Here is a 13,141-nt window from a genome sequence, read left to right as displayed (position 1 = left end):
GGCGTTTGAGAAAGAGAAGCAAGCTTGCTGCATAGCTCTGTTTACTGAGATGCTGCAGAGCACGACATTATTAATTTGTTTACAGAAGGTTATGGTTTATAACCTGCATGCCCCACACTGAGCACATGGGCAAATGCTCATTGCTAAACAAGCATTGACAGAATTGAAATATTCTCTGTAAACATAAACCAGAGCTAAAGGGTAAGATAAACCCATATGGTGCTCGGGTCACCAGAGTTTGTGTGCTATCTTATTTCTGAGCAGTCCTCCTCCTTGCAGGGCATGTCTAATCTCCACACCCTCTTGTTAGCCTTGTTCATGCCATCATATAGTGTTTCCTAGTACTCTGAATGAGTTACTGTGCTAAAATACTATGCTTCAGCACACAAGAATCTGTGGGTAATGGTTTTTGTCTTTCACTATTCTTTCTTAATATTTAGAACAACAATGAGCCAGCAGTGTCATGGTCCACCTGGCAGGTCGTAATTCTCTCTTGCTGTAAAGACCTGACAGGCGTTCAAAAGCTGGGGGCGAGCCATTTTGCCTGAGCAGTTGTATGGCTCTGGTACAGAGAAGAGGGCCTGGAGAGGGAGCAGTAACTGCAGAGCACCAGCCTCAGCTTGGCATGGACCGCACAAGGGAAGCTCTGCCAGCCTGTGTGAATGGAAGATGGACCTAAAGCCACCAGAGAGTCCTTCTGTTATTCTACAAGGCAGATGAAATATCCTGAAAGAAATATGCTGTTCCTGTGGGTGCGGTATGGAGTATTTTTCCTTGTCATGGTGATCTACAGGTGCTGAGCCAGAATGACTCTGAATGCACAACATTTGATTGAGAAGGTAATTAAGGTGATTGCTGCTGGGTGTGCTGCTAGAACGACCCAATCTTTCCCTTGGGAAAAACCCAAGTTTAGTCCTTCCGTCCCTTATATTTTTCCTAAGTGAGATTTTCTTGTATTTGCTGAATCTAGTTTTACATTATATTATAAGCTGGCCATTACAGAAACATCCTTCTCCTTCATGTTTCTGCAGAGGTTTACACATAGCTTTCCAGAACCTTCTGCAATACAAGTGACAAACAACAAATAATACTAATAGCAATAAGAAAAATAAGAAAATGAAGCAATAAGGAAATACTAATAGGCCATGCACGCAGCTTTACTACCTCTTCAGAAAGCATCACAGAAACACCCTTGTCTAAAAGGGTATGAATCAATGCATGCCCCTCTGCCTGACTTCACACAGCAGCACACAGCTTCATTGATTTGAGCAGCGTTATTGATGATGTGCTCAAGCATGCACTTTGGTAGGGATCGATTAGTTCAAATAAAATGGCACGAAGTCATGTGGCAGTAATGATAGTGTGCTGGTTGTTGTAGGACATTACTAGGAAGAGATTGAAGAAGAAATGAAGAGGGATCAGGTGATGATAATCAGCACGATCTATTTGGCATCTGTAGGGAAAATGTACTGTATTCTGGTGTGATATGAAAATTAAAAAAATAGAGAGATTAAGGGCAGAAACAGGGAAAAACTCTGCAGGCCATCTCAAAGGGCTCTTCTGGCCTTGTTGGCTCCCAGAAAGAGCGCTAGCTCAGCTAACATGTCATCCTTACCTCATTGGGCTCCCACAGCCAGACATCAAAGGTTGGTTTCCGAAGAGCTTCTATGGTCTCCTGGGACAGCATGTACTGCAGACAGAAAGGCCGTCGGTGTAAGTGAGGGTCCCCTGCCCCAGTATGGGACCTGTCATTCGCATGTCCCTGGGACTCCTGGGGTCCCATTCACATGGGGTTTAGCTGTATTTCCCAAGGACAGAGCATCTGATCTCTCCCTCTGCCTGCCCAACCCTCCTCTCCCTCCCCACTGGCTGCTCGTGCTCATGCCAGGATGCTGACGCCTGGCAGGCAGCGAGCCCCAAGGCAGTCCGCTGCCTGCCACAGCACCAACTGGCAGGCCAATGATCGGTGAAGATCCTTCTGGAGCAGGGAGGTGGAGGGTTTGGGAGAAAAGGGAGGAGAGCAGAGGTGTTATGGATGGGGTTGCAAGTAGATCCAGCAAAGGGACATAAGGGGCACAGGGCACAGACCCATCCCTGGCTGCACTGGTTCTGCTGCCTGCAGAGCATCAGCAACATTTGGTGCAGCCAGTCATGGCTGGGTGGTGTGAAGTGTCTATGCTTATAGTGTTAAATTATCTGGTGGGCATGATATATTTACTTTCAGATGATTTATGCTCTTATTTCGAGTATTTTTTCAAGAACGCCCACATTTTCAAATTGGCTGTCAGCCTGCAAGATTCAAACATTTTTTTTTATCATTATGCTTAGAGGCTTAAAACAAAATCAAGCTCATGGGCCAGTTACTATTTGTATACAAAACTTAAAAAAAAAGGAACGTGGAGGGTTAAAAGACCAGGGGAGATCTGGACTCTACCAAAACATATTTTCAAGACTCTACTGATCAGAGTCTTTTTGGGACACAAAAGCCTTGTAGCATTAATTGGCTCATTTACCATGGCTGTCTCTAATTAGTTTGGGCTTACTGTACTGAGCAGCTGAATGAAATTTTCTGAGCCATCAAATTGTTGATACTTAATCCAAGGAAGAATAACACTGAAGATTAATTTTCCTTCTTGAGGAGGCAATGATTTTTGCATTTGCCTATATAATGTACATTTAATATGTCATTCTGTAAGAAATCTGTGAATTAGCAGTACAGATTTCTTATTAGATAACAGAGTTGTAATAATATTTTCTTTTAGTGGGCTATCACTTCCTAGCCTCACTGACATTGGACAAATCCACCACTTGACAACCGATAACAAATTTTACAAATCTCTCAAACAGAACCCAAACTTCTGAAACCAAAAATCCTATGAGCTTTTGTCTGGGGACAACACAGACTACCAGTTTACTCAGCAGTCAGATAGTACAACTCTATTGCACTTGTTGTTAATCCAAGATCCTAATATCACAGCAATAGATCAAAGGTTGATCTGACATATATACTTATCAAGGGAAAAACCAATTTTTAGAACTGATACGTTTTGAGAAAACATGTGTTAGTGTCAGGAGTACAAGCCTTTTGGGCAAAAGTTAATTAAAAGAAATGTAAGTCTCATGATGTCTGCTTCAGAGACCTAGAGATCACTTTTGCTAGGCAGAGTGGAATAAACAGCAGAACTTATAATTTTTTGCTCTGTAAGGCCCTGAAGACAAATATGCAAGGATGCGTGTCCATATCATACACTTGCATCACATGGGACCATGCGAACTTGGAAGTGGCTGAGCTGGCTTTGATGTGTGCGTGCAAATGCACGTTAACTGATTTGCACAAGTGTGAGCTGATGTTTTCTCAAGGTGTGAGCTTGGCATTGTGCAGACAAAACCTGTTATCTTTGAATAATTCCTGTGGGCAGAGACTGCTGGTGCTGGGACCAAAGATCCTGTGTGCTTCATGGTTTCAGCCTCATTTATCACTGTGGATTTGTACTTGTACTTGCCCAGTAGACATTTTTCTTCAAGCATTACTGTTTTCTCTAGCAAATACAGTAACTCATTTTCACAGGGACAATGAATCATTCTGGAGAGAATCCAATGTCGCATTTTCTCTTTGTTTCCCTAGGTGAAGCATCCCCATAAATTACTTTTTAAATTAAAAAATAATCCATTAGGAGAAAACAGGCAGCAGTGCTATTTTCAATTAGAATACAACATTATAGGCTATTTGATTGTTTGCTACGAGCGTGGAGAATAAACAAATATAACTAGACAAAAGAGTGTTAAATGTTGACGAATGCAAAATGTTCATTAACATTTCAAACACTAATGAGCTTTCAAGTATTATAGACTACTGAGGATCCAACTTTAAGTCACCACAGGCAAGCATGTGGTAGGATTCTAGGAAGAGAAATCATTGCGTGGTACCTTTGGGTAGGATGGTACATCCCGCCGGGGAGTTGGCCTCTTGTTTTCATCCAAAAAGCTGTATTTGCAGGGACAGTTAGTCCTGAAATGAAATACTCAGCTCTTAACATTGTGGGAACAGAACCACAGTGCCTTGAAAAATGCCAGAAGTAATCTGGTCTCTCAGTAGGCATCAGTTAGAGAATTACCTCACTCCCCAACCCTTTTTAATGCGGTGTTGCTCAAATGCTTTAAAAGTGTGATCCTATTTAGGATTTTCTTCCCTTGTGCCACACCGCTGTCGCCCCTTCTGTCTATTTGAACCCAAGCAAGGAGTGTCTATCTTCAGGCGTGTATCCATGGATACCCAATCACTTCTATTTCAAACAAGTAACTTTCCCTTCAGTGAGCAGCTTGGTCTATGTGGCAGGCATAGTTGTCCAAGGATGGCAAGCCCTGCCAGGGGCCATGCTGAGTATGGACACTGGCATGCCTGTGCTTATTTACTAGTGTAGGCATCTACTGAGCCCATGGCTTAGTGCAGCCCAGCTCCAGGCCTCATAAAACCTTGGGTAAGACCATCCATTTTGATGGCATGACCATCTTGCCTGCTGCCCTTCAGGCATGACAACAACAGCGAGTTACAGCCTCAGCAGACACCGTCTGCTTGGCTCCCCAGTCCTGGAGGAAGGGAGCCGCTGCCAGCAATTACAGGTAATTAACACTTGCCTAGTTACTAACAGCAGCACCCACTGCCAGTTATCTACTTTTCCTTCTCTGCATATGGAAGAGCCAAGCTGATGCTATCCCAACTGAGCAGAGGACCATGATGGTGGGAGACGCACCCCAGCCTTACAGCCTTTGCAGAACAACTAGGTTGCTGCACTGCAGTGTGAGAGCCATTTCTTGCCTTACAGCCACGGTGGGCACAACAAAACTAAGAGCTCTGTGGTATCACCCATGGCAATCATGATACTTTAACTCAGCACATGTTTCCCAGATAGCTGGTCATATGGACTTTAATAACTCTCATGTGAGGTTGATCTGCTTGCATTTTGCATTTATCCCTGTAGTCCTAACATTTGGATTATCCTTTCTCAGTTTTTGAAGCCTCTGGCCAAATGAAGCTAAAAGAAACCCCTGAAAAGAATCCAACCAAAGTATTCCATTAACTTTATTTGTCCCTTTTAAAATTATTTCATGTATTCTGCATTGCATCTCTTTTTAGTGCTTCTCTTCTCTGTTGGGAATTGGTCCAAGTCTCTTTTCTTTTCTCCTCTTAACACTGATGTCGGCTGTTATTTCTGATGGTGATGTCTGAATCCTGAATGGTGGTCAGCTGGCTTCAACCAGCTGCCTTTTCCTGCCCTATTTAGGGAGATTCTCAGTTGGTGAAAAGCTGTCTTAATCATTTCTAAAGCTGTTTCCTCAAAACTCCACTGTGAGGGGTATTAGTAGTATAAAAATAGTGAGTTTGGGGCATTCCTTGCCCTAACTGGAGCTGGCTGCGAGGGTTAGCTGAGGGTCAGCCAACTATCTCTAATTCCCAGCTGCAGTAAGACATCAAAGCCTTCATCCTACCACACTGGGGAACACACCAGAGCCAGGATGCATCAGACCTTTACAAATGTAAAACTGTATCTGCAGATGATCATGATTTTAAATGACACTATAATGTTATTAGCATCCGCCAGTGGTAAGCGCAAAAAGCAGGCTAGCAAAAAAAGCAATTTCAGGGGATGCAAGTGGGGCTGGTTTGCTCTTCTGAAGAGGAGAGATGCGCAATTCACTGTGCATGATGACTTTTATAAACCTAGCTGTTCATCCTTACTCTGTTGTTTGGTAATGTAACAGCAAACATAAGAATATGTAAACATAGAAGAACACAGCTGTGTACCCTGTGATATTATTGAAGGAATATATGCACTCACACGTATTTATGTACATTCATTAAATTTAGATGTGATCCCTAATTGCAACTGTAACACATTATCTAGCAAATGACATTGCACAAGGGATGACAAGTCTAAATAGGAGCAAAACCATTTCTGCTTGCCCTGAGATGCCTCTATTTCCCCCACACCATGCACGTACCTCACGCCAATGGGAGAGAGATTGCTCAGCCACTCTGGGGTGAAGCACCCCTAGGCAGGGGTCACTACGGGCTAGTGGCACGGCTCCTGCAGAGCCATGGTCTCTTGGGAATCGGGAATCACAGCTCATTCCTCAGCAGCTCCCGATGGAGTCCCTCTTAATAGTCAGTCACCAAAGAGCACCCTCTTCCTAGTCTTAAGGCAAAAAGAGGTGACTGGTAACCACACCTGGCTATACACTGAACCTAGCCACACCAAGCTGCTGCTTTGACACTCAAGCCCTTAGGGTACAGATAATCATGGGCAGAATTTTATGCAGCTGGGAGGAGGAAGACCCAACTCAAGGCAACCCAGAAGAGCTGTGACAGGTGGCTGCCACATCGGTAGGGCATGAAATGATGCTGGGCAGAGCAAGTTAGGCTCCTGCTTCAGCAAAAGCAGCTATGTAGCATGAGCTCAGAACAAGCTAGCTTGGGTGTCTGTGCCCAGCACTAGCGGCTGCTGAGCACCACACCCATTTTTACCACAGTTTTCCAGCATCACGCCCCATGCTGATCTCTGGCTTTTGGCGGCTGTCATATCTCAGCACAAGCCCTAGGTGAGACTAAACCTCAGCTGGAGTTGGCTGCACTGGGCAGACTTAGCACTCCCCATTCCTGTTTTTCTTGTTAACAGATTGCTGTTTATGCTACAAAATATAGATTGTAAGGTGACAAGATCTGGGACAGGAATGAGTCATGGCTGCTGCTAGGACAATCTCATACTTCCTGATATGTGTGGAGGCAACTGGACGAACATGAAGTTGCCATAACTTCTTTTTTTTTGTTTTTAATTCCCTATCTGCCTAAGCATCACTGTGCTCATCAATGCAGCTCTCCCAGCTCCCTGCAACAGTTTGGGAAAAGTAAAGACACGTGCATGGGCACACATGTTATTCACATCACACCCTGCACAAATCAGCATACATGTTTTTGTGTTTGCTGCCAATCTGAGCTCTAGTTTTTCTAATGAGATTTCCTCACACAAGAAATGAACAAGAAATGATGCAAGTCACAGGGCAAACTACAATCCATCCTACTAGTATAAATCTGGAGCAGATCTGAGGTTAATAATGTTACTCTTCATTTATGCTAGGATGACAGCCAAGCTTGGCCTTAGACTTAATAGGAATGTATTAACACTGTGCCTCCTGACATATCTGGATAGCAAAATTTATAAAAGTGAGTGATTATAAGGCCTAATTCTTTTAGCAAATCTCCCATTGCCCTCAGTAGGAAATAGCTTTGATTAAAGGTCAGAGAATTTGACCCCAGATGAAGAAAAAGAGAGAGGCTGTCAAGATAGCATAGTTATATTTGCTGAGAAAACTCCCCTTTACCCACACTTTGAGCAACACAGTATATTCCTCTTCAGCCACCTTTCCAGAAGTATTCATAATCTCACAGTGCTGATTTGTTTGTCCTAATGGGTATTTCAGTGACACAGGGGGCAGACTTTCCAGCCAAGACCACATACCGTAAAAAATGCAATTTTTTATGCTGTTGTTTTAATTACAGCGAAACCAAGCTTCACAATCACAGTGAGCCCTTGAATTAGAAAGTAAATTCCCAATTTCTTGTTGAATTTGACATGCATGTTTTATAATAGCATGAGATCATAATTAGAAGAACTGCTACATATTTATTTGATATTTTCCCAGAATATATTGGAGCTGATTCGAGTGTTAGCTGGTTCCCAACCAAATGCCGCACTACGCAGAAGTTCTTTTCCCATTCCCTCTCTACCAGTAAATCTGGATGAAGAATTCCCATTCTGTATGGTGAGAAGCAACTCTCTGTTGCACGACCTCCTTTTCCTCTATTCCCATGACCCAAGCTATTTTAACTGATGAATGGCTATAGATCTTCAAATGTTAAATTAAAGCCACTGTCCTTAATGGTTATTGGTTTCCTTGCTCCTTTACTTCTAAGCCCAGAAGGTAACTCAATTCTGCAGAAACGTTGCATTGGGGTTTGAAAACAGATGCTTATTTCTTCGGTTAGGTCCAAAGCAGAACTTACCTGCTGCTTCTTGCTGCCATTTCCTCCCTCATCTTTTTAATGTCACTCTTGCATTTCTCAATCTCCACCACTTTCAGGCCTTCCACTGTCAACAAAGAAAAACAACAGGGGTGTTACCATGGCGAAAGTCGAAGGATCTTGTTTCACAATTGTGCAAAGTTTCAAAGGGCTGTAACAGTGGGGTTATCCAGTGAGCCAACAAGCTCTTACAGTCTGCCCTGGTTCTCACATATGCAGGTGCTGCCAAAGCGATATATCTTGAAAACCCGTAGGAATTCTCTGCTGCCAATTTTTGATAATAGCTGCAGTATTTTAATTCACAGAATGGCTATAATGTCTCAGCTTTTCCACGATTGTTAGCAGCAGTCAGCTGTTCTGGTGCCTTCACTTCTCTGCTGTAGAACACGACTCAAAGGAAATCCTGAGCAAAAAAATCCCTCCCGTGATGGGATGATAAGCGCAGCTAGGCAAACACGTCCCGGTAGGATTAGTATTCCCATTAAGTTAAAAGGTTTTAATTTGAAAGTTCATGCAGAGTATTAAGGAACTCTGAGAGGCATTGCTAGATAAAGAAAAAAACAAAGTGAGAATGTAGGAGAGAGAGAGAAATGTTGAAAAGTTTTGCTCTAACAATTGATTTAATTTTTTTTAGGTATTGAAGATCTGTCACTTCTTTTTAACAATCAATTTTGTAATCAAAGGTTATTTCTGCATGCGGAACAAAAAATCCTATATTTCCCCTCTGTATGTAATTATAAGAGCCACAAGGCAAAAGGTTTGATTGCCTGTTTATGCAGCAATGCACTTCATTCCATGTAGCCATGAGAACCTAATGCAGTGCAACTATGAGAATATTCTCCCTTTTCTTTCCCTCTTGTTGAACTATCAGCGTGCTCAAGGACATAATACAGCACCATTTATTAAGTACATGTCATTCATATGCAATCATTTCACAGCTCATTTGTTTACTGAACTCATTGTTTGCATGGACAAGCTGTGGTTCAGGGAACTCAAGGGAATGTGCAATCATAAAATCAGTATTCAGTCACGTTCTTAGAAAATAATAGTCAAAATCATACTTATCTGGAGGGTAGCATGTAAGTGATAAAAAAAACTGCCTTGGAAGGGCACAACTCTGTAGATAAGCAGAGACCTCAGGTTTGTTTTCTTTATGTTAGTAACAACAAAGATTGGTGTTGGAACTGGGAAAGGGGAAAAACAGCGAGGTGTATGAACCGAGTCCAAAATGCCACATATTAGGAGAGGAAAGGAAAAGGGTTTGATTTATATGCCTGATTACAGGGATAACTTCCACTTAAAAATCCCATTTCCAGATGAATGTTTTTTTGTCTAGCATTGCTACAAGCAATTTATTTGGGTAATCACAATGTGGTGATACAGGCAAGTCTTGCTTATTTGATAACTTAATTCTGGATATCTGGCTGCACTTTTTGGGGTACTCCTTTCAACTGCTGATGATCAGCTGCAGCTGACCTGCAGGTCCCATGCTGCTATCTACTACCCCGGTGCATTCATCTGGGACAAGTTCGTGGGTAGCCCATTTGCCAAGCTGTCTAAATGGTGGCTGGCGCCTATTTGAAGCAGTGGGAGCAAAGCAGAGTTATCAGACCGACAGGGTAGTGGGGCAGGCAACTGCAGAGAGAAGAGGAGTTATGGTGCAAAATGGTAGCCCTGAGCACTTTTTCGTATTGCATTTCTTTAGTTTTCTTCCAAAACCTCTCCGGGGGAGCAGAAAATTTACATAATTATTTTCTTCAGGTAGATGTGAGATGCTTGCAAATTGTAAAGGGGTTTTGCCAGCTTTCTTATTAATGTGTGGGCTGCTGTGCAAACACTGGAGCAGAGTAAGTAAGTCAAGCCATGGGACAAAGCATTCCCAGTGCTTGCCCTGCATGGACGCATTTTCCAAGGGGAAGTCACAAACTTTAGACGGGATTTAAAAATCAGTTAAGAGATTTGGTTCCTTGAAAACACATCTCTGATGTGGTCTCTAGACAGTAACGGGAAGGAAGCTGAGAACATTTTATGTGAGGTGCAGATGTAGCACTGTCATGAGCACTTATCCCCACACACACATCCCCTCTGGGGAAGCAATCCTGGAGATCACATGTGAAAGTGGTGGAAAAGGGATCTCTGAAGGAGGTAGGAGAAAAGGCAAAACAAAAGCACAATTCTTTTCACATTTGGCTTGCAAATGATAAATGGCCTTGTCATGTGCACTGTTTAAGGGACCATTATATTATTCTGCAGCAAGAAATACCTTCTGAAAAGATCCTGTGCTGTCTGAAGAAATCCTTGGGCTGAATCCAGCACTGAAACACGACTCTTAAAGCAACCTCTGGGAGCCCAGCTCGAGTAGGGAGGTTGGACACTCCCTTTCTCTCACAGTTTTGCCTTTTAAACATGAAAGCCTGGGATTATTTAAAAAAGTTGCAGATTTGGCTCTGTTGCAAATTGGGGAAGTCCAGTTTCAAGCAGATGGGTGTGCTTGTAGACAGACAACCCAGGGAGCTCCTTCCCACAGACTGAGGCTACTGGAGATGGGATTGCAAGTGCTCAGGCAGAATGGCAGCAGATTGCTACATCTGCTGCTATTTCCATCAGTGGTGAGACCCACTTAACAGAAAGAAGCCTCGTCTGGGGACCTGTGAATTCAGTTCACCTGCACAGCACAGCAGCTCTGGGTAGGCTGCCTTCCCTAAACTAGCAATAAAGTGCTGGAGTGTGCAAAGCACAACTCTTCCCTGCCGGCGGTGGCACGCGAATCTTTGTTACCTTCCTCACTGCAGCAGGCTGCCAGTGGTGAAAGGCAGCGTGTGTGCAGGGTGCCGACAGGAGTCCTAGGGGGTCATCAGGAAAGCAGCCCCTGGGTGGCTGAGATAGTTGCTTGCCTGGGCTGCCAAGGGGTTAGGAAGACCCATAGGAACGCTTGCCTCATTTGCTCTAGTCCATGGCGCTTAGCCCTGAGGGCTGGAGTTGGTCAGAAGTTTCACAGAAATGCAGTGAATGAACTAATTTTTCTTTTTCTTCGTTTTTTTTCCTTTCTTTTTTTTTTGTTTGGACAAAAGAATAAAACAGCAGAGCCTTGGGAAAAATGGCAGGCAAGCAGACAGGGAGCAATTGCTACCCAGGCTCCTCACAGAGGTCTGTGCTGGGGGTAGGCACACCACAGGGTGCTCTCTCCATGGACGTCACCGGAGGGCTCCCACCACACCAGGGGGCCTGCGGCTGGAGCGGCCCTGGGGAGAGGTTCCCCTGCAGCTGCTCTTTGAATAAGGACATTTTTTCCTCTCCCTGCTGACAAAGGCATCAGTCTCACTGAGCAGCTGCAGGGTCAAAGTAGCTTCTGGTCAGGGGAAATTTCAAAAAACCAACTTCTTCCATGAACCAGAAACTTTTCTTTTTTTCCAGCCTGCTCTACTGAGAAAGTGCTTTCTGCAGCTGTAGTGCTGGGGAAGGCTCTGCCCACTCCTGGCTTAAATGCTGCGTATCAGCAAGGATGTGGCCTTTGGTGTCAAAATGGTGCTGGGTGACAGTGACTACTCCTTCCCTGCCTTTTTGGGGCCTGTGTTCTGCACAATATACTGAAAAACAAGTCAGATGCTGCATGGGGGAAAAAACCACCCCAAAAAATGAATAAAAGGAACTCTTTGATGAGATGAGGTGTTGCACAGTAATTGAATACGGTTGTGTTACTGTTAACACACTGAAGAAGTGAGGGAATTGATGCTACCTAGTAGTCTGCCAGGCAACGTGGCCAGCGAGGGGTGAACCCCTGTGTTTGCAGCCCAGAAATAACTGCCTCGTGAGACAATGAGATGTACCCTCCGGTTGCATTGCAACACATGCTACGCCGCCTGTTTATGGACACTTTGGCGTTCACACCGTGTTTGTGCTCCATGTGTAGCGTGCCTGTGTAGCGTGCACGCATGCTGCGGGAACGGACTTCGTCCCATTTCGGGCCCTTTCCCAGCAGAGGGAGGTGTGTGACATGACACTGAGCAGAAATACAGTCAGGTCTCGGCGCTGGTGCTGGGCCTCAGTCAGTGGTGAGGACCGATCTGACCGCTTAGTATGCAGTAAATGCATTTCTGAAAGGAGAAAGTCTGTCTGCAAGATGACCTGTTTGACATGTGCAAGTATCCGACTTAAAGTAGGCAGCCACGTTACCATATTGTAATTAATCACAAACGGCAGCAGCGAGCGCTAGAACAGAGTGTTTTGCAGGGAGTGCCTGTGCAGAGGTGGGGGGGGGGGGTCACCGCTGGGTGCAGGGGTGGTGCTGGGGGGCTGGGGCATGGCGGGGTGTGGGAGGGCAGGCTGGGGGCTTGGAGATGGGTGGCGGGGAGGTGGGCAGTGGAGACCCTCCACTGCGGAGACATGGTAGGAGGGGGATGTGGGCCTGGGCCCAAAGCTTGGCGGAGTGCTTGATGGCCCCTTGAAGGGGAGGCTGGGAGGCGCTCCAGATGCCCGCAACAGCAGACGTCCCTCCCTGGCCTCACCCCGCCGGTGGGTGCCACCATGATCACAGGCTCCCACCTTCCCCACGCCTCACCCTGGGCTGGCCTGCGGCCTTTCGGGCTCAAGGCCAGACAAATTACGAGGGATTGGAGAAAGCAGAGGTGCTGTGAGGAGTGGGACAGAGGGGGTTACAATGAGGGCAGTGAGGCGGGGGGTTTCTGAGGCACCAGTTCCCACTGAGATATGAATAAAGGGACACTCACATTCAACCTTTTTCTCCAGCATTGCCAAGTGATTAGCTACTTCCGTTTTCAGCTCATTGATTTTAAAAACCCTGAAAAGAAAACCCTCATGTATTAATGTTATACATTTAGCGCCGTACCTACCCTAGGTACAAAGGTCTTTTGCTAGAAATGTCTATATTTTTTCAGAGGATTGATCTGTCCAACTGCAGTTGCCATAAGGAAAAGAAAATTTGCCATGGAAATGCTAAAATTTGTGCAGAAAATACACCCGTGTTTAATTTTCAGAAAAATCAACAACAAATGATTTTGTTATGGCCCTGGGAATGTACTGTGGCTCTGCAACACTTGATCGCCC

The 13,141-nt window shown here is 44.7% G+C and overlaps 1 protein-coding gene across 4 annotated transcripts in view; it reads right to left on the bottom strand.

Annotated features, from left to right (window-relative positions):
• LOC141939181 (high affinity cGMP-specific 3',5'-cyclic phosphodiesterase 9A) overlaps positions 1 to 13,141 on the bottom strand; it is a 105,747-nt gene that overhangs the window by 13,872 nt on the left and 78,734 nt on the right. For 3 of the 4 annotated variants that reach the window (XM_074858405.1, XM_074858408.1, XM_074858410.1), the window contains 4 exons: positions 12,805 to 12,875; positions 8,060 to 8,144; positions 3,928 to 4,009; positions 1,616 to 1,690 (listed from right to left, as the gene is read on the bottom strand). In XM_074858405.1, the coding sequence (XP_074714506.1) occupies positions 1,616 to 1,690; positions 3,928 to 4,009; positions 8,060 to 8,144; positions 12,805 to 12,875 (313 nt within the window). The remainder of the gene's footprint in view (positions 1 to 1,615; positions 1,691 to 3,927; positions 4,010 to 8,059; positions 8,145 to 12,804; positions 12,876 to 13,141) is intronic. The other variant, XM_074858409.1, reaches the window with a different exon arrangement.

The sequence above is a fragment of the Strix uralensis genome, chromosome 2, assembly GCF_047716275.1.
Source record: "Strix uralensis isolate ZFMK-TIS-50842 chromosome 2, bStrUra1, whole genome shotgun sequence".
NCBI lineage: Eukaryota > Metazoa > Chordata > Aves > Strigiformes > Strigidae > Strix > Strix uralensis.
Note: the sequence above shows the minus strand (reverse complement) of the source record. Positions and strands in the feature narration are given on the sequence as shown.